This window comes from Centropristis striata, chromosome 10 (genome assembly GCF_030273125.1).
Source record: "Centropristis striata isolate RG_2023a ecotype Rhode Island chromosome 10, C.striata_1.0, whole genome shotgun sequence".
In the NCBI taxonomy this organism is placed as follows: domain Eukaryota; kingdom Metazoa; phylum Chordata; class Actinopteri; order Perciformes; family Serranidae; genus Centropristis; species Centropristis striata.
The window spans coordinates 9,040,032-9,058,210 of NC_081526.1; the positions used below are offsets into that span (position 1 = coordinate 9,040,032).

The 18,179-nt window shown below is 36.6% G+C and overlaps 3 protein-coding genes across 3 annotated transcripts; 2 read left to right on the forward strand and 1 right to left on the reverse strand.

The window, feature by feature from the left end:
* The first annotated feature begins 706 nt into the window (after positions 1-706).
* On the forward strand, positions 707-7,080 carry nostrin (nitric oxide synthase trafficking). The gene is made up of 16 exons (XM_059342927.1): positions 707-748; positions 919-1,004; positions 1,102-1,185; positions 1,371-1,433; positions 1,524-1,605; positions 1,695-1,757; positions 3,031-3,129; positions 3,243-3,368; positions 4,073-4,171; positions 4,242-4,367; positions 4,789-4,897; positions 5,060-5,148; positions 5,247-5,372; positions 6,375-6,627; positions 6,727-6,819; positions 6,905-7,080. Exons 1-16 carry the CDS (start codon positions 722-724, stop codon positions 7,039-7,041), a joined length of 1,662 nt encoding a protein of 553 aa, XP_059198910.1. The 5' UTR covers positions 707-721; the 3' UTR covers positions 7,042-7,080.
* A 783-nt stretch (positions 7,081-7,863) lies between these two features.
* Positions 7,864-13,238, reverse strand: spc25 (SPC25 component of NDC80 kinetochore complex). Its single transcript, XM_059342929.1, has 7 exons — positions 13,032-13,238; positions 10,886-11,048; positions 10,685-10,750; positions 10,243-10,389; positions 9,981-10,085; positions 9,688-9,783; positions 7,864-8,205 (listed from the first exon to the last, which is right to left on the reverse strand). Exons 2-7 carry the CDS (start codon positions 11,034-11,036, stop codon positions 8,081-8,083), a joined length of 690 nt encoding a protein of 229 aa, XP_059198912.1. The 5' UTR covers positions 11,037-11,048; positions 13,032-13,238; the 3' UTR covers positions 7,864-8,080.
* Positions 13,239-13,889: 651 nt separating this feature from the next.
* On the forward strand, positions 13,890-15,704 carry LOC131979042 (glucose-6-phosphatase 2-like). Its single transcript, XM_059342928.1, has 5 exons — positions 13,890-14,163; positions 14,246-14,355; positions 14,448-14,562; positions 14,645-14,766; positions 14,863-15,704. Exons 1-5 carry the CDS (start codon positions 13,946-13,948, stop codon positions 15,372-15,374), a joined length of 1,077 nt encoding a protein of 358 aa, XP_059198911.1. The 5' UTR covers positions 13,890-13,945; the 3' UTR covers positions 15,375-15,704.
* The last annotated feature ends 2,475 nt before the right edge of the window (positions 15,705-18,179 follow it).

An 18,179-nucleotide genomic window follows, 5' to 3' on the forward strand; every position in this document is an offset into this window, starting at 1 on the left:
TAGTATGAATATGTTATGATGCATTCTGTAACTGTTACAGATGAGAGATTTGTAGAAAGTTTAAATGTTTTTTGCAAAACATAATTTTGTCTTCCTTGTTTACATGAAGTATCTTAAATGTACAAAAAAAATTTTTTTAAGATATTCATTTCATTGTGATATGTTTGGAAGAGATATATTAATAAAGTTTTGAGAAGATATACACTTTATCTGTCAATAACAAATTACATTTTCACAATCATTTCATGTAAAGAGGTTTAAAAAATATTTTATGTGACCTCGTCTGTATATTCCAATATGTAATTTGTACTGAGTAACAAATTACATTTTAAAGTAATCTGTCCCAACACTGGGCTGCTGGCTTAATACCTCACATTACCAATATTTATAGCTGTCAGTGTTCTTCTTTTTAACATGAAATATTAAGGAAACTCTTATTCTGTCACAGAGCTCTTGTTATCTTCTTACTCATAGGTTAAGTGGTAGATAAGGCCATGAATGGGCCTTTGTTTTGTGTTCATATCTTTTCCTTTATTTATATCTGGCATGTCATCCTGCTTGAGTTTACACTTTAGTAGTTTCTTTTCTTTTTTTCCTTGTCCCTGGAATTTTCCTTTGTACAAGGCACTGACAAAAGCTCAGGTGATTTCCGCATGAGTGACTTTGGGAGGAGGTGGTCATAATTCCAGGTCCAAAGTCAACAAACAGCCACAGCCTTAAGATGAAGGACCCTATCAGCAACTGCTCTGTGAGTATTTCTTTGAAAAATCCAGTTCAGTTTCTTCTTCAGAACTGCCCTGGAGTAAAAGAGAATCAGATTTAATCAAAACATATTCTGTCTCGGTTTGGAGTCACTTGATTCAGGTCTTTATTGCCACATGGCAAACACCTCACAGAGCGTATTTCTCTGTCCTTCAGTATAACCAGCTGTTTCAAAATGCAAAAAGATTTTCAAAAAGCGGGGAGTACTTCTGCAAAGAACTTATGACAGTCTTTCAGCAAAGGTAGGTTCAGTTCAGATGTGGCCTTCATAAATAACTTTTAACAACGGCAGGAGTTACTGTTTGACTCGTCTCTCGCTGAAACCTTTTCCTGCTTTAGGGCTGAGCTGGAACTCAATTATTCCAAAGGACTACAAAAACTTGCTGGCAAACTCATCAGGGCCACCAAAGAAATGTCAAACAAGTAAGACGCATCGCTGAATTTTTAACTGCCTTTTTGTCTGTTTTGAACATGCCAAGTGGTGTAGAGAAATAATGGTATCATAGGAAATAACATGTGCCTAGCAGGTTAGATGTGATCAAAACACATGCAGGTGTGAGGCTAATAAGCACACCGCTCTAACCTTTTTATGCTGGCTCCCCACTCAGTTCCACCTACAGTGCCTGGTGTCATGTGTCAGATGAAATGTACTCGAGAGCAGATGCCCACAGGTAGTTTTCAACCCCAGTTCACCTCATAACTGTGCCTGTCCACACATAAACCAAACAGGAGGAGGTAAATATGGTGTGTTCTCATTTCAGATCATTAGGAAATGCATTTCAGCAAGAAGCAATTCTGGAAATACGACAAGTCTTAGACGAGCACACTAAGAGGAAGAGGCCTGTATGGAATAGATTTTCTCTCTTTGTTTCACTACCTCTATTCAAGCCTGAAGTCATAATTTGTCTCTGACCTTTCCATTGCTTTAATAGCTCGACAGTGCCGTTGAAAGAACCGGAAAACTTGTTACTGCTAATTGGAGTGAGCAACTCAAGGTAAAGAAAGAAATCAGTTATGGCAGAATTTCTGCAGAGACAATTATCGTAATGTTGAAATCAAACTGCTTGATAAAAGAAAAAAAGTCTCCATGCACAACTATAATGGTAGGCTTTACAGTGCAGATCTTTACAGTATACAGTGTACAATGGATAATACATACCTGCATAATAAATTACAATGCATGCATAATTCATACTGAGTTGCGAAGCCTTAATAATGCATCATGGTGTGTTAAACAGTTACAAGCCATAGTAATACTTCACAAATTCAAAGATTATTATATATTATATCAGTCAGAGGGCCTGACTATGCATGACAGGTCATAAAGTCTAAGTATATTGGTATTGTTAAGAAAGTATTATAACCGTCCATAACCAGACTCTTTGCTCACCTTATGGTGACCAAAACCACCATAATGTTATTATGTGTTTATAGCCTGGTGTGCAAAAAAGGTAAATAGATTATGAGTGACTGTGATGTTTGAATTTATGAAGTATTATAAAACAAAGAAACCTTTGGCTGTTGCTACAAAACATCATATATCATATGATTTATAGTAACATTTACAAAACAGTATGAATATGTTATGATGCATTCGGTAACTGTTACAGATTTGTAGAAAGTTTAAATGTTTTTTGCAAAACATATCATTTTGTCTTCCTTGTTTACATGAAGTATCTTAAATGTGCAAAATGTATTTTTTTAAAAGATATTCATCATATAAATAATTCAGCAGACAACTGTAATGAACTTTAGACTGTCTATCCAGTATGTTGCCATATCCATATCTGTTGCCAGATCTAACCTCCTCCATATCAGATTCATAAGGCAAAATAACTCACAAAATTTATATTATCACGATATCTTTTGATCTTTTGATATTTGAAACAAAAAATGCTGTCAGTCAAACTAATCTTTAAGTTGTTTACTGTGCATTTTGTCTCTTGTTTTGGCAAACAGATTACACTTAAAATTTGAATTTTGTGAAGTGGTGAGAAAACAAAACGACTAAAAAACAATTACACATAATGTGTTAAAAAAAGGCAACCAGGTAAAATTATTAAAATGTGTTGGATTATCTGCACAATATTCCCATATGTTTATTATGAATATTTTATATTTGAAACATCACAGTTAATGTAAATAACAGTATATTGCAACACCCCTATTGCATAGTAAAATGCTGAATGTTTTCAGAGTTTAGCTTTATGATTTTGTCATATCAGTGATATGTTAATGTAGATTCTTGTGGTTACTTTTCTAAAACAGACAAAGAAGAAACTGCTCGGACTAACAAGAGAGCATGAGGCTTTGTTCAACTTTGTCGAGAACAACAGACAAATTTGCACGGAAAAAGAAAAACAGAAGGTAAAACGACGGCTAAAAGATTTCACCACCACATTTATTTTCATCATCTGGTAGCGAAAAGCTTGCTGGAAAGGCTGCCAACATGTTTGCTGAAAGATTTTGTTTGACTACAGATGCTGAACAGGCTGACTAAGTCTGCAGAGCTGCAGGCGCGGGTGGATGATGAGTACTTTAATATCAACATGGAGGGTCATCAGATGAGACTCAAGTGGGAAAACACACTGAAAAACTGCTACCAGGTGCGGAAAAATGCTCTCCTGCTTCTCATACTGTAGCCATTTAGCTGTTCTCCTCGTCCAAATTAGCTGTTTTTGTGAGTCAACAAGGTAGGGTAGGTAGTGTGTTGCTCAAGGACACCTCATTTATGACAAGAGATCAACCAGTGAGCTATTGGTTGCAGAAAAATGCTCTCTAAGGACTTGGGCAGTCTACCACACAAGTACACTGTTTGTCAAGTCAAGTCAAAGTTTATTTATAGAGCATATTTAAAAAACAACCTCAGTTGACCAAAGTGCTGTACAGTTAAAATAGAATACATCATACACAAATAGGTGTAAATAAAAACAATGAAAACAATAAAATACTAAAAACAGTAAAACAATAAAATAAAATAGAATAAAATAGTAATAAAAGCTCAATCCAAAACAGAGTTAGAGATTTAAAAAAAAAAGGGAGCACCAAATTACCAGTCAACTCAGTGTATACTGCAATTTATATCAGCTGTGTTATCATGCATTAATTTCAGCATGAAGCAAATAGTTACTTCCGGTTTTTCTACAATCTTTCCATTGATTATGACATTTCCTCTTTGCTTTTATTCAAATTTTACTTCCTTTAGATGCCTATCACCCAACAGTTTAGCTTATTACATGTTGCATACTCTGTATCAGGATTCAATGTGCAGCATGCAAAGTATTATAGCCCTATTTTGTCGCTCTTTCAGATCATACAGGAGCTGGAGAAACAGCGAATTGAGCTTCTGTGCAACATTTTGAACAGATACAACCTCCACATGTCCATCTTTGGGCAGACCCTCAGCCATGTAAGACCCCTCCGCCCTGCTCATAAGTATTCACTAGATGGATGATGTAACTGATACCTGCCACTTCCAGGGCCAGAAACAGATAGAACAGACAGTCCAAAGGGTGGACATGGACAAAGACATACAAAGACTGGTGGAGGAAAACAGCATCACAACCGACGACCACAGAGCTGAGTTTTTGATGGCTGATTATTTTGTAAGTCTGAGATTTTTTATTATTTTGCTCTGAGAAAACTTAACAGTAAGCCAGTGACACATTCAGTGACTCACCCATTCATAGACACACCCAGTCATCTCTGCAGGGGGGTGACTTTGATGGGAGAGTGCAAGATGAATAAAAAAGGCGTTTTTTGACAGGGCCTGACATGAAGACTGTCTATTTTTAGTGTGCTCCAGCATATATTTACTGTTAAAACATTCTTGTATTATACATTTTAACACACTTTGTACTCAGTAATTCTAACTGGATTCAGTAAGTACAGTGTACAATGTTTGTAAAATGTCCAGGAAATAGCCAGCACAATAGATCCTGTATCCTTGGCAAATACAGCATCAATTATATATTTTAACCGAGGTCGTCAGTTAGTGATGCCTGATGTGTCTTTTGGATGCATCAGGAGGAGGACAGCAAATCACTGATGGCCAAAGACCGAAGAAAAGACGCCATCAAACTCAAACTCCAGCGTTTGGACGACAGTATTACAAAAACAAAGAAAGACCGTGAAGGTGAGTTCACCAAGTTATTAGAAAATTGCATTCAAATGGCACAATACAATCTGATGGAGGTGGAGAAATTGGCTTTCAGAACAACTCAGTGATTCAACATGGAGAGTCCCACATGAGGTCATTTCTTTTGTTTCTAAGTCAGCTTCCACATTCTCGTTGCAGGAATTGAAAAACTGATGAAAACGTATTCTGAAAATCCATCTTTTTCAAACCAAAAGAACCTTGAAGAAACTGAACAGCAGATTGAGGAGGTAAACAAAGTACTCTGTGTATGGATGGTTATTTATATTATATTGATCATAAATTGGATTTGCCGACATGTTCACTAATGCAATCTTATTACTCGTAGAGCACTCTAAAACTGGATCTCCTCGACGCCACTCACTACAAACTCTCTGTCTCACTGTCTGAACTAGAGGGGAAACCTAAGTCCTTCCACCGGTTTAGTGACAGCATTGTGAAATGGAAAGATAAGGTAAGACAATGTTAATCATCTTCAGGACAAGAGGTATGCACTGGGGTAGTTAAAGGAGAGTTTTCTAATTGTAATATCACTGGTTTCAGTGATAAGTGAGTAAAAGTAATGGGTAAAAATCTTAACCCTATAAAGCTGAATGTATCATATTTGATACACGTTCAAGTTTTTTAGACCTCTATATCATCAGTGTGATATTTTTTTCCTGAAAAAGACTTAATGTACCTGGATAATCCACTAGGAATCAGTAATTAATGCATCAGAGGGCCTCCACTTGAGACATCCAATATGGCTGCCTTCAATCAGTGACCCACATGTTATTTTTCAGCAATATTTTTGTCAATTTTGAAAAACTTAAGAAAAGAAAAACTTTCAAATTGTTACTGACACTTCAATAGGAATATTTAGTGGACTGATGTAATGCTCCATAACTTAATTTATAGTAAAACCGTGTTGAAAATGTGTATCAAATTTGATACCGCAGGTATTAATGACAACTTTGAAAATTTGTCAATTGCCATTTTTTTGCATTTCATACATTGTGCATTAAATAAAGTAACATAAAGTCTTTATCTCATTTAGGTAAACTAAGTAAATGTTTAACTGACATAATTAGGTATATTTAGAGTAAAACTGAGATAGAATTTAAATATACATAATTTGGTTTTTTTTGTGTGTACTGTTAGATGGCAAAAACATTGAGCATTGCAGATGTGTTGAAGATAAACAAACTGAGCAACGAATTGCACAAAAATACCAGATGTAGCTAAAATAATTTGCTGGTTCCACTGGTGGATCCGTCATTGCTGCATGAAAACTTCGTATAAGCAGATGTATGATGTTGTGTAATATGGGAAAAATGATTTTATATGTTTGAGGAAAATGTTTAAAGGAAAGACATTTTTCTTAGTTCAAGAAAAACAAACTGTGAGCAAAAAAAGACCTGATGTATCAAATATGATTATTGCAGTTTATGTAACACAACCTGTTTTCCCGTTTAAGGATTGTGAGCACAGCGTTGTTCAACTGACTCGTGCAGTCAAACTCAGGAAGACCCCATTCAGATCTCGACAATCACTGAGAGCTTCTATCATTTACAAAGGGCCCGCTCTGTTTGTGACGCAGCAGTCTGCAGAGGCTTTAACAAGTCCCACAACAGACCAAGTCACTTCCACAGCTGCAACACATGACGCTGCAGCCGAGTGTGGCAGCACCATTAACGGAGCCCTGCCTCACACTGACGACAAACAACAAGGTAATACATTTCAACAGAAGCACAAAGATTTATTTCTATTCAGCACATTTGGAATATCATCACAACACTAAAAGTAATGGCAATATATACATTGAACAGGTGAAATGACATCGGAGCTGTGCAGTATAGGAAAATGCAAAGCTCTGTACAATTTCACACCCGAACAGGATGATGAATTAACTTTGACAGAAGGTAAGTGGAAGTTCAAGTGCACATTATCTAAATCAGTAGAGGGTTAACTCATCTAATAGATTGACTGGATTTATTTTTCCCGCAGGAGATCTTCTCGACATTTACGGAAAGGAAGATAATGGTTGGTGGTTTGGAAAACTAGACGGGAAGACAGGCCATTTCCCATCAACCTATGTTGAGGAGCTGCCTGTGTTTAGCAGCGTCAAATCATCTGATGCCTGATCCACGTGACTCATCAACAACTAAAATGCAAAACTCACCCTGAATTAAAGAGATTCACTTCAGCTGTGCCAAAAATGAAGTGGCTGGAAGCATAATGCCAACTAAAGCTACAAATTCCGTCTATAATGACCGATGATATGAATTGCTTTAAAGTTGTAAATCAGAACAAAAGCATTCATTTCATTAAACATGTTGCTCTGCTCACTGCCAAGATCTATGATTTCTTTTTGTAACTTCCTGAAATTATCTTGTTCAGTCATTGAAAAAAAATTATTAGACCTCCCTTGTTTTTTCCTTGCTGTCTTGTTCATTTTAATGCCTGGTACAACTAAAGGTTGTAAATTTGTTTGCACAAATATAATGATAATAAAAAAGCTGATAATAGTTAATATATATATGTTTTCCATGACTGTAAGCCTGTTAGAATTTTCAGTATTTTGATATCAAAGTTACTTTTTTGTCACATTGTGTACATATGAACTCAACTAAAGTGAGTGTTTAACAAATATGTATTTTTATAGATTCATTTGATTAACATAATAATTAATATAATTATCCCCAACCACTGTAAACTGAGTCATAATGTGAAAATAAATAAAAATTGTTTACCTCATATGTGAATGATCATTTTATTCATCTTCACTTGAAAAGGTAAAAGGTATAGTAAACTATTTTTCATGATTAAGAGACTTTCACCTGCAAAACTTTAGGCCAAACTCCGGGGCTTAAAACAATGCCAGATATGTGGTTCCCACTAAACTGTAACACTTTTATTTAAATGGATTTAATGAGACATGACACTAAATTAAATTAACACTGGTGTTTATGTAGTAAGCAATACAGATTTATTAAAATAGCTTCGTTACTCATCAACATCACAGAAACATGTATAAAATCCACATCCATCCATTAGTCTGGACAAGGCAATAGTTTTTTGTTTACAGACCTGTACTGTAGAGACTTAAAGCCTCGCCTACATTAGTCCACATTGCAGCGAGAACTTCACTGCATGGTATTTTATCCTCCCATTCCTCCAATCTTAGCGGCGTGCCTGAGAGATAAACTCCTTCCGGATGTTTGCAAGGAATGCTGGTAGGTTATTGGTCTCCTGGAGCCGGCTTTCCAAGACTGACAAACACTCGAGCACAGGGTCGCTCGACATGACTGTGGAAATGGAAGATTTAATTAGATAATTTACAATGGTTGTCTCAGGATAAGACCAGTAATATTTCATATTCTTATTGTTGTCAATAAACCCCATGAAAAGACTAAAACCAGCAGTACATTAGTGCATCTCTGAATCATTTTTGACATCCCTATTCTGTCCGTGGCACTCACCCCATGTGCACTACTACCTACTGAAACCATCAATGTGAAACTGTTGAACAATATAATTTGAACTGTTTTTTTTTTTTTTTCAAACAGGAATAAATACAGCATTTGTTTGGGATTTTTTTCAGTTGTGGATTAACACACATTTGGTGCTCTAGTGTGTATTAACAGCATCAGTGCAGTGTATAAAGGACTGACTCTAAATAAGTGGTGGTGTTTATTTACCTTGAACTGCAGCTGAAATCTCACAGGATCACAAGATCGCAAATCCATCTGGCTACGATCCAAGTAATGTGTTTAAGTCGCATAACTGTATGTTCTGACCAGTCAGCATCCTGTGAGGAGCTACTGGCAGATACACGTATGTGACGAGAGAGAGAGATGACTGTTGGTTTAAAACAACGGCCGCTCCTAAAGAAGTTATATATCAGTTATGTTAGAACTGGAGATTATTGAAAGAAGAGCGAAACGGAAGGCTTTTGCTCCTCTCCTGAGTGGTTTCAGCATGGTCGGTGTGCGATGGTAATATAAAAATGACAGAAATACCTGCCAGGTATTTTTTTAAAGTGTCTGCCCCCACAGTTTCCAATGACTCCTTCTCAGATAGCTGTAACAAACCATTGGCAAGGTCACGTTTGGTGTTCGTTGGAATGAGGAACAAGTAAGCCAAGGTTTTACAATGGGGCTCTGTGGCACATAGGAACTATAAGCTGTATGAGGCTTTGGCTTCACAGGCAATTCTTGAAAGTAGGATCAGTTCATTGCTGGTTTGATTTTTTTTACATTTGTGACAATAAGAAAAATATGGAATATTGTCAGCCTTTACTTCTAAATCAAGGATGGGCAACTTAAATGCTTGAGGGGGCCACAATTTTTCATGGACACTACCACAGGGCCACATATAGGACCGTGCACTTAACCAGATATGATGAAACTGCTTAAATATGTTTACAGTGCAGTAACTTAACATATTTCATGCTCAAATGCATGTATAACAGTAAAATAGGAATACAAAAGGTTTGGAGCAAATAAAAAATAACCACTTACTGTGATTTCTTTTTTTCAGCAGACCAACATTAATTGCAAGAAGTAATTTAGTGCATTTTTACACTGCTCTTTTAAGATTTCATGCTCAAATGCATGTAGTTGTACTGAGGGACACTTCAAGTGAAGGTGCGGGCCGTATGTGGCCCCCCCTTGCCCATCCCTGTTCTAAATCAAGGCGAAGTCATATATTTTAAATTCATATTTTGTTTCAATAAAGTTTACTATTACACTGTATTTTCCAATATGCAGTATATGTGTGTAACCTACTCTGGTATGATCCATCTTTAATCCCCATTGTGACAACATAGGCACTGTCCTGATCTGAAGGGTTGATATTCCGGAAAACAAGCTGCAGCTTTTCACCTTTAAAAAGGACAACAAACACGTTCTGTAAATTCTTAAGTCATCGTTTCTTCAACTGAAGAGAAAATCAGGGCATTACCTGAGACAAATAGCATTACTGTTGAATCAATAATTAATATGAATTAATTGCTATTAATATATATATAGACAATGGTATCAGAAACAGGACTTAAAATGCATAATTGTGCTTGGCATACCTCTAACCAATCGCATCTCCAACCCCAAATGATCCTGAAAGACCACTCTGGCTTTCTGGAGATTCCTCAATCTGTCTTTGTTTGCTTTGTTTTGAGACACAATTACTGAAAAGAGAAAAAAAGAAGTGCAATTTCAGTCACTAAAACGACCAGTTATGCTAGTCACAAATTAATTTCCAATGTTTATGGATCAAATGGATCAATGATCAAATTTAATGTGACCCATACCATTATTTTTTCAAATTTTCAAATAGAAACTTACTCTCTTTTCTCTTGGTTTGCTCTTCTTTAAGTTTCTCTATCTTCTGGATGATGTCATCTTTCTGCATCTCCTTCTGCTGAATCTCAGATACCATTTCAGAAATTGCACGCTTTTTCTCTTTCAATGATGCACTTTTTTGTACCAGTTCTGTGGAGCAAACATTGCATCAGTCCAAGTACGCTTACACATAAACAACGAAGCCTCTGAAGCTGCATAACAGTATTCTGGTCCAAAACAAATATGGGCCCATAGTGCATATCAGAAAATGTAGGAATTATTAAGCACATAAAAACAGATTTACTGTAAACAAACAATACAATGTGAGGCCAATACAAGACTTTCAACACTTCTGTGAACATACAAATACATATCTAAGCCTGAGTGCATGACACACATGTAAGATATGTAATGTATTGATATGTGGCCTAATTCATTAACTCACCTCTTTTGTATGTTTGTATCGTCTCAAACAGCATCTCATCGTCCTTACATTTTTTTAAACACGTATCTGCACAAAAGGAAAAAATGTTTTTTATCAAGTTGTTGGCTGTTGGTGTTGTATGGTTGTTTACAGTATGAACTCTAAGTGCAAACATTATAGACTACAACTGATAAACCCCAATAAACAATATCTCAGACCTACCAAGTGCAGACTTCACAAACTGCCTGTGGGACTGGCACAACTCTGTAGTCATTTCAACCATCTCCCCAAATGTTTTACTCTGTTTGTTGTGCATCTCTTCCATCGCACTGGTGAACCTGTCAGCCATGTTTGGATCAGTAATGGATGCCATGATGTTCACAATCTGCAGAAAAAGAGAATATAAAAACAGCAAAATGCCCATCATGTACATGTATATGAACAACATTATCCTCACATTGGACAGTAAAAATGTTATGTTATTGACAACAGATTTTGGCTGTTAATGGCTTGAGTTTATTTTTGTGGTTAATGTGCATGTCTGGCAGCTAACAAAATTACACTAAGGATAATAATAAAGTTGAAGTGGTCGATGACCAGGCACCTATCATGACGGTAAACTGTGACAAATATAGCCAGACACAACAAAAGCGCATAAAGCATCAGAGAAAAACATAAACAATTAATTAATTCAAAAGTAATTTGGTCTCATGAAAAAGGTGAGAGACTTATACGATGGCACAAAATCTTTCTTTCTTTATATATAAATGCTGCCCTTACTAGGGTTGGTCATATTTAGTTATTTTGTAATGTTCGCCATTCTTTTTCTCATGTAAATATATTAATTTCAATATATTGGCCTATTTTATTTCATAGGCTATTCTTATTTAAGATTTTTTTAACTAAATGTGCACTTTATGGAGCTTTGATTTAAAAAAAAAAAAAAAGGTTCTCCTGTTATACAGTATTTATGTTCACTTAAAGAAATTGTTTCAATAAAACTACTTGTGACATGTCATATTTGACTTTGACTGAACATTTGCTCCCACTTACATATATGTATATCGATATTCAGCCTAAATATATCGGAAATGACTTTTGGTCTGCATTCAATACGTTTCTCCACATTTTATTCAGGTCTTTCCTTTAATTTATCCCCACCTGTACGTATACTTGTGTGCGTCATCTAATTATAATATGATATAAATATATAAGCTGATTAAACAAAAAAGAAGAAAAGCACTGTAGAAAGTGAGATACAACAGACTCTGCTCCCTCTCGACTCATCGATTGACAACAAACTCAATCCGCTGATGAAGACGCTGTTGACAGCTCGGAAAATATTCTTGAAATTGCAATTGAGTTGAGATTGTTTTGTCAAACTTTCATAAAAACATTAGCAGCCTTAACTCCCACGACAAGCTTCCATAGGGAAATCACTGAGGTAGGTTTTCATCAGTTAAAGCTAGAACACAACAAACAAGTTACGTTAACTTAACCCTATAAAGCCAAATGTATCATATTTGTTACACAATAACTTATTTGAAAATTTGTCAGTTGTCATTTTATTGCATTTCATACATTATGCATTAAATAAAGCAACACACAGTCTTTTTCTCATTTAGGTAAACTAGGTAAAGGTTTAACTGACATAATTAGGTATATTAAGAGTAAAATTGAGATATCTCTCGAATAATTCAAAGAAATACATTTTTTTTGGTGTGAAAACGTCATATCAGCAGATGTATGATGTTGTGTTATATGGAAAAAAAAATATTTTGTATGTTTGAGGAAAATGTTAAAAGGAAAGTCAAAGTTTTAATTGGTTAAAAATATTAGGTTTTATATGTTTTTGTTAGTTGAAGAAAAACAAACTGTGAGCAACAAATTGCACAAAAAGACCAAATGTATCAAATATGATACAAATTAGAATTCATATATATGCAAATTCATATATATTATTTTTATTTGTCAGCAGGTTTTTTTTTTTTTATTTAATTTTCTGGCAATTATTTCATGGTTCAGGCTTTATGGGGTTAACATTAAAGCTGGTTTCTCCATTGGAGTAACGTAAAGATATGGTACGTTATGTACTGGCGAGCACACACAAAGGGCTACCGTTTTCCCTTTTTACATTACCGAGTAATAATTACCGTTAAAGTTAATTCGTAACCCAATTACGTGTTTAACTTCAGCATTATTAGCCCAACTGGCAACACGAGCACGTTAACGTTAGCTGGAAACATTAGCGGGTCGTTCATGTGAGCAGTAGCTTCCCCAGAACTTGCTACTCGGGGAATAAAACCAAGGGACTTGTTAATAAAATTGACATCGCTGAGCTGAGCTGGGATACAATATTATTACTTACATGTTTAATGTGCGGGCGTTAATCTTTGTGATGTACGTCCTCCTGCTGCTCCTACTGGGGATCAGTCGTTATTTTCAAATATCCGCGCTCTGTCTGGGAGGCGGGGACTGGACACCGGAAATGACGTTTGCTTTATTTTGTTCCGCTTACAAATCTATCCCTAACCTTTAGCTGAATAACACTTTTTACAATTCGGTGTTTTATATCCTGTAAGTTCAACAGAAAACGAAGCTACTATATGATCATGTTATTTCCTGATAAACTTGAAGTTCCCATAATGCAACTTGTAGGCCTCGATTGTGATTTTATGCCCCCTTGTGGTGAAAGTTCAAGTGGGCCCAAACAACCCATTCAATTAAAAACAGGACAGCCTAAAATAGTTATTTTCAGTTTTGTACTCTTACAAAGACTGTGGTTTTGAACTGTAAAGAAAACATGTTGGAACCATTGTATAATTGGCTCACTGTGGATGCCAGATGGACTGTGTTTTTCAGCTGCAGTATTATGGGAAGCCCATTTTGTTGCCATGTTCACTGAGAAAGAGAATATTAATGAGGCTGAAGGGATCCAGGGTGTTACGTAGGGTGCTGTCTCTTTTAGTGTGTACAAGGGCTAATATGTAACAGCTATAAAAGCAATGGTCTGTAAAACATCTAATGGCTCCACAGCCGGGTGTAAACAGTTTTTGTAACATCTCTTAAAATGCTGAGCTCTCATGACTTGGAAACACACTTTTTTTATTCTTTGTGGGCTCAAACCGAAGAGGCTGCAGTTGTTGCTATGGCTCCCTTGAATGATTTATGATGCCAGGTTGAGATATAAAGCTTTCTTCGGCGTGGCAAGGGGTTCATGCTGGTTTGACTTGTACTGAAGAAACACCTGTTGCACACAGGCACACAGAAAGGAGAAATTAGATGGATTTTGTCCACAGCAGTGGGGTGCTGGTTATACAGCACCTCCAGAACAACTACAGGGAACACCACGACTTTCTCAACTTCATGTCAACAGTGGGAGATCCTCGTAATATTTTCTCTGTTTATTTCCCACTCTGGTTCCATCTTAGTCATAATGTGGGCACCAAGATGATATGGGTGGCTGTTATTGGTGACTGGTTCAATCTTATTTTCAAATGGTAAGCCAACTCTAATGTAAATATTTTAGCCTTCACAGCATTTTGCGTATTTACATACTTTAATCCGATTCTTGTTTTTCAGGCTTCTGTTTGGGCAGCGACCTTACTGGTGGGTGCAAGAAAGTCACGTCTACCACAACGACTCGTTCCCACATTTGGAGCAATTTCCCATCACATGTGAAACAGGGCCAGGTAAGAATATATGCAGTATATTTTCGCTTATGCTATTAAAACTAACTCTATCCAGCACTGTCAAATACTTTCTTTGATGCTTCTTTACACAGGAAGTCCCTCTGGTCACGCCATGGGCTCTGCGTGTGTGTGGTATGTGATGATCACCTCTGCTCTCAACTTCACCAGACCTTCCTCCACTGGCGCTTCTGTGCAGACTTTTCAAAGGTGGGCAGTTATTTTGTAACACCATCACATCAGAGATTTCCTTATTATTGGTGGCCGTGTCTAAATTTGTCCATCCTTGCAGGTTTCGTATTCTGAGGTCGTGTCTGTGGATGATTTTTTGGGTCATTCAGATAAGCGTGTGCATCTCCAGGGTTTTTGTAGCAACACATTTCCCACATCAGGTTATCCTTGGCCTTTTAGCTGGTGAGTTTCTTCTTGCTGTCACAAACTCCCTAAGCTCACACTATCTTATATGCGATAGTGTTATAATTTATCTTTTTCCCCCCTCTTGATGTATAGGTATGCTGGTTGCAGAGGTGTTTGATCACATCCCCTCAGTCTACAATGCAAGCTTGAAAGCTTACCTCCAGACCAATGTGTTTCTTTTCTCTTTAGCTGTTTGCTTTTATCTGATCCTCAAACTGACAGACACTGATCCTTTGTGGTCAGTTACTAAAGCAAAGAAGTGGTGTGCCAACCCAGATTGGATCCATCTTGACACCACACCTTTTGCTGGTCTGGTGAGAAACCTGGGAGCCCTGTTTGGTCTGGGTCTGGCAGTGAACTCTCAGATGTTCATTCAGAGCTGTAAGGGAAAGAACGGCTGCAAAACCAGGTTTAAACTCATGTGTGTGACTGCAACTTTGACATCCCTGCAACTGTATGACTTTATCAAAATACCCACTCACACTGAGATTCTGTTTTACATGTTATCATTTTGTAAGAGTGCTTTAGTTCCTCTTGGCGTGGTTGCTGTTATTCCCTACTGTGTTCATTTGTTGATCGGAGATGAGGACAGGAAGTTATCTTAGATTATGAAAGAACTGTGAAGTTTTGTGACATTGTTCTCCACACTTTGTGATTAAAGGATATCAAATGGGCCAGATGGATGCACAAATACCACCCGTCAGACTGTAACTCTAGTGTTGCACAGTCTCATAAGCACTGAAAGTGCAGTGTATGCTTGATTAGAATTGTAAAATTGGTTTTGTATATTTTTTTATGTGGTCTAACTTTAAGTGATGTGTCGTTTTTGTCTCTTGTTTGTTTTACATGCATACTTTAATTATCTGTATGAGTGTATATATAAAGCATCAATGACAAGATATGAAACATTTTTGTAAATAAAACTGTTAAATTTGTATCAATTTTGAATTCATTGTTTTCTTAATAAATAGTTTAAAAATATATATTGCATTACTTTCATCTGGGAAGTGTTGTTTAACTAAAGTAACTTACTTTTATCCTATGAATCCATATTGATTGCATCGTCAGGTTAGTTTGTTTTGCTTTAGTACATTTTAAATTAATATAAATTAATTTGTTTGTTTCTACTCTTGGCCTGAACCTCACCTTTAAATTGCTTTTAAAGACATAATTGTTTAATGCTTAATTTCCCCATCAGTCCAACATAACAGTGAAAAAACACTTATGTAAACACCACAATTAAGATGTATATTATTAAACTAAGCATTGTGGCGAAATTGAAAAATATGTATTGTATATGAGATTAGTGAGGATTTCGTAACACTGTAACAACCTGGATTATGCTACGTACTATTTAAACAGGACAGACAACAGCTAAACAGCACATCTGACATATTTAAAATCAATGGTCAATTTATTAGGTACATCTGTTCAACTGCTGAATAACACAACTGTTTAATTAGCTAACCGCGTGGCAGTACCTCACTTTATTAATATAATAGGTATGTGGACATGCCTTGTTCATGCCAGAGGTCAGAGGAGAAGGGCCAGTCTGATGTGGGGAAAAAAACACTCATTACTACTGAGGTGGGCAAAAGAGCATCTCTGAACGCACAACTTGCTGTTTGTGGGATATTTATTTTGGGACACTGTGAGCCCCTTTGTACCAACTGAGTATCGTTAAAACAACACAGCCTACTTAAGTGTTGTTATAGTCTATGTCCATCCCTTTATGACAGGCTTGCCATTAGGAAAAGGGGTCACAGTTTTTAAATAGGGTCCCTCATCCCCAGCACGAGAACATTTCATGGAAATCTCTCCTTATGACCCCAGTATATCCATCTTCTAATGGATACTTCCAGCCGGATAATGCACCATGTCACAAAGCTCAAATGATCTCAAACTGGTTTCTTGAACATGGCAATGAGTTTACTGTACTCCAATGACCTTCACAGTCTCCAGATCTCAATCAAACCTTTAGGGTGTGTTGGAACAGAGATTTGCATCATGCATGGGCAACCAGACGATCTTCTGCAACTGTGTGATGCTATCAGGTTAAAATGTACAAAAGTCTCTGAATAATGTTTCCAGCACCTTGTTGAATGAATGCTACACTGAACATTATTGAAGTGTCTTATTTTGAGTGTTCAACTTATTTCTAGATTTAGGAATCTTAATTCAAGAAATTTGTAAAGGGAAATTATCTGTCCATGCAGCAAGATACTAAGTTTTTCTCTTATTTTTAGACCCCACTTTTTTGCAGTGTACAAAGAATTAAAGGAACAGTGTTTAGGATTTAGCGGCATCTAGCGGTCAGGTTACATTTTGCAACAAAGTGAATACCATGCGTTTACCCTTCCCTTTCCAAGCATGTAGGAGAAACTAATGTAGCCTTTACCTCAACGTAAAAATGCAAAAGACCTTCTCTAGAGTCAGTGTTTGGTTTGTGAATTCTGAGCTACAGTACAAACATAGCTGTTAATATATCCCACTGAATCCTTCACACTGGTCCTTTAAGGCAGTTTTGAAGGAAAAAGGAGGCCCGACACAGTCCCAGCAGGACATACCTAATAAAGTGGCCAGTTAGTATATAATTCCCTGCATTTTCCATCCACTTAATCATTCATGGTTTCTCTCCTGCAGCGTATGTACTGTGGATGTATGTATATCCTGCTCTGTGTGAATAACATAATCACTTGTGGGTCACTCAGTTTCTCCGGGCAACTTCAGATATTAATCAGCCAAAATGAAATGAGGTAGAACAGAGTCTATGATGTAACTGGATTAAGCATATTATTTAAACTTTTCCCACCATCTGTGGTTGCTTAGTATCCAGTGGCACCTGCAGCCTGGCAAATGATGTAACTGGCCTAAGTGCACAGGGTACATGCTAAACCAAGCTTGAATAAACATCTGTGTGTCTGGGTACTTTATTATGCCTTGGTGCTGAGGGGGAAACAACTCAAGACCACTCAGCAGCCTCCCCTTTATCCATTCATTCATTCATTCATTATCCTTTACCGCTTATCCAAGCCTAGGTCACAGGGACCCTTTATCCACTCGAGCTTAAAACTTTTAGAAGACTAAATTCAGGTAGAAATCAGAAAAATAACAAAAGGAACTCTGAAAGTGACATTTTAATGACATACATAAGTGTATAAAACAATAAGGTTGTAACTTTTGTCGTTTAATCATTTTATATTGTTGTCACTAAAAATGTTATGTTTAGAATATTTGTGATCTGTGGTCATATCAAGGTTTAAAAAGCAAAATCCCTAAAATTCAACATCATTTTATTCATTCAGCACTGGACACATTTTTTGTACTGTAAGAGATACTCCTCCAAAAAAAGTTTTCTACTGCTCCGTGCTCACTGTTAATGTTTGAAGTTAGAATTTAAGCTGTATTTA

Excerpts from the sequence above, each read along its gene's own strand:
- nostrin (XM_059342927.1), top strand. The coding sequence starts at position 722 with ATGAAGGACCCTATCAGCAACTGCTCT. Across the intron at positions 749-918 it reads ACCCTATCAGCAACTGCTCT|TATAACCAGCTGTTTCAAAA; the intron begins GTGAGTATTTCT and ends TCTGTCCTTCAG. Across the intron at positions 6,628-6,726 it reads CACTGACGACAAACAACAAG|GTGAAATGACATCGGAGCTG; the intron begins GTAATACATTTC and ends TACATTGAACAG.
- spc25 (XM_059342929.1), bottom strand. The coding sequence starts at position 11,036 with ATGGCATCCATTACTGATCCAAACATGGCTGACAGGTTCACCAGTGCG. Across the intron at positions 10,390-10,684 it reads GATACAAACATACAAAAGAG|AACTGGTACAAAAAAGTGCA; the intron begins GTGAGTTAATGA and ends TTTGCTCCACAG. Across the intron at positions 8,206-9,687 it reads TAAAGATGGATCATACCAGA|TCATGTCGAGCGACCCTGTG; the intron begins GTAGGTTACACA and ends CCATTTCCACAG.
- LOC131979042 (XM_059342928.1), top strand. The coding sequence starts at position 13,946 with ATGGATTTTGTCCACAGCAGTGGGGTGCTGGTTATACAGCACCTCCAG. Across the intron at positions 14,356-14,447 it reads CACATGTGAAACAGGGCCAG|GAAGTCCCTCTGGTCACGCC; the intron begins GTAAGAATATAT and ends TTCTTTACACAG. Across the intron at positions 14,767-14,862 it reads TATCCTTGGCCTTTTAGCTG|GTATGCTGGTTGCAGAGGTG; the intron begins GTGAGTTTCTTC and ends CTTGATGTATAG.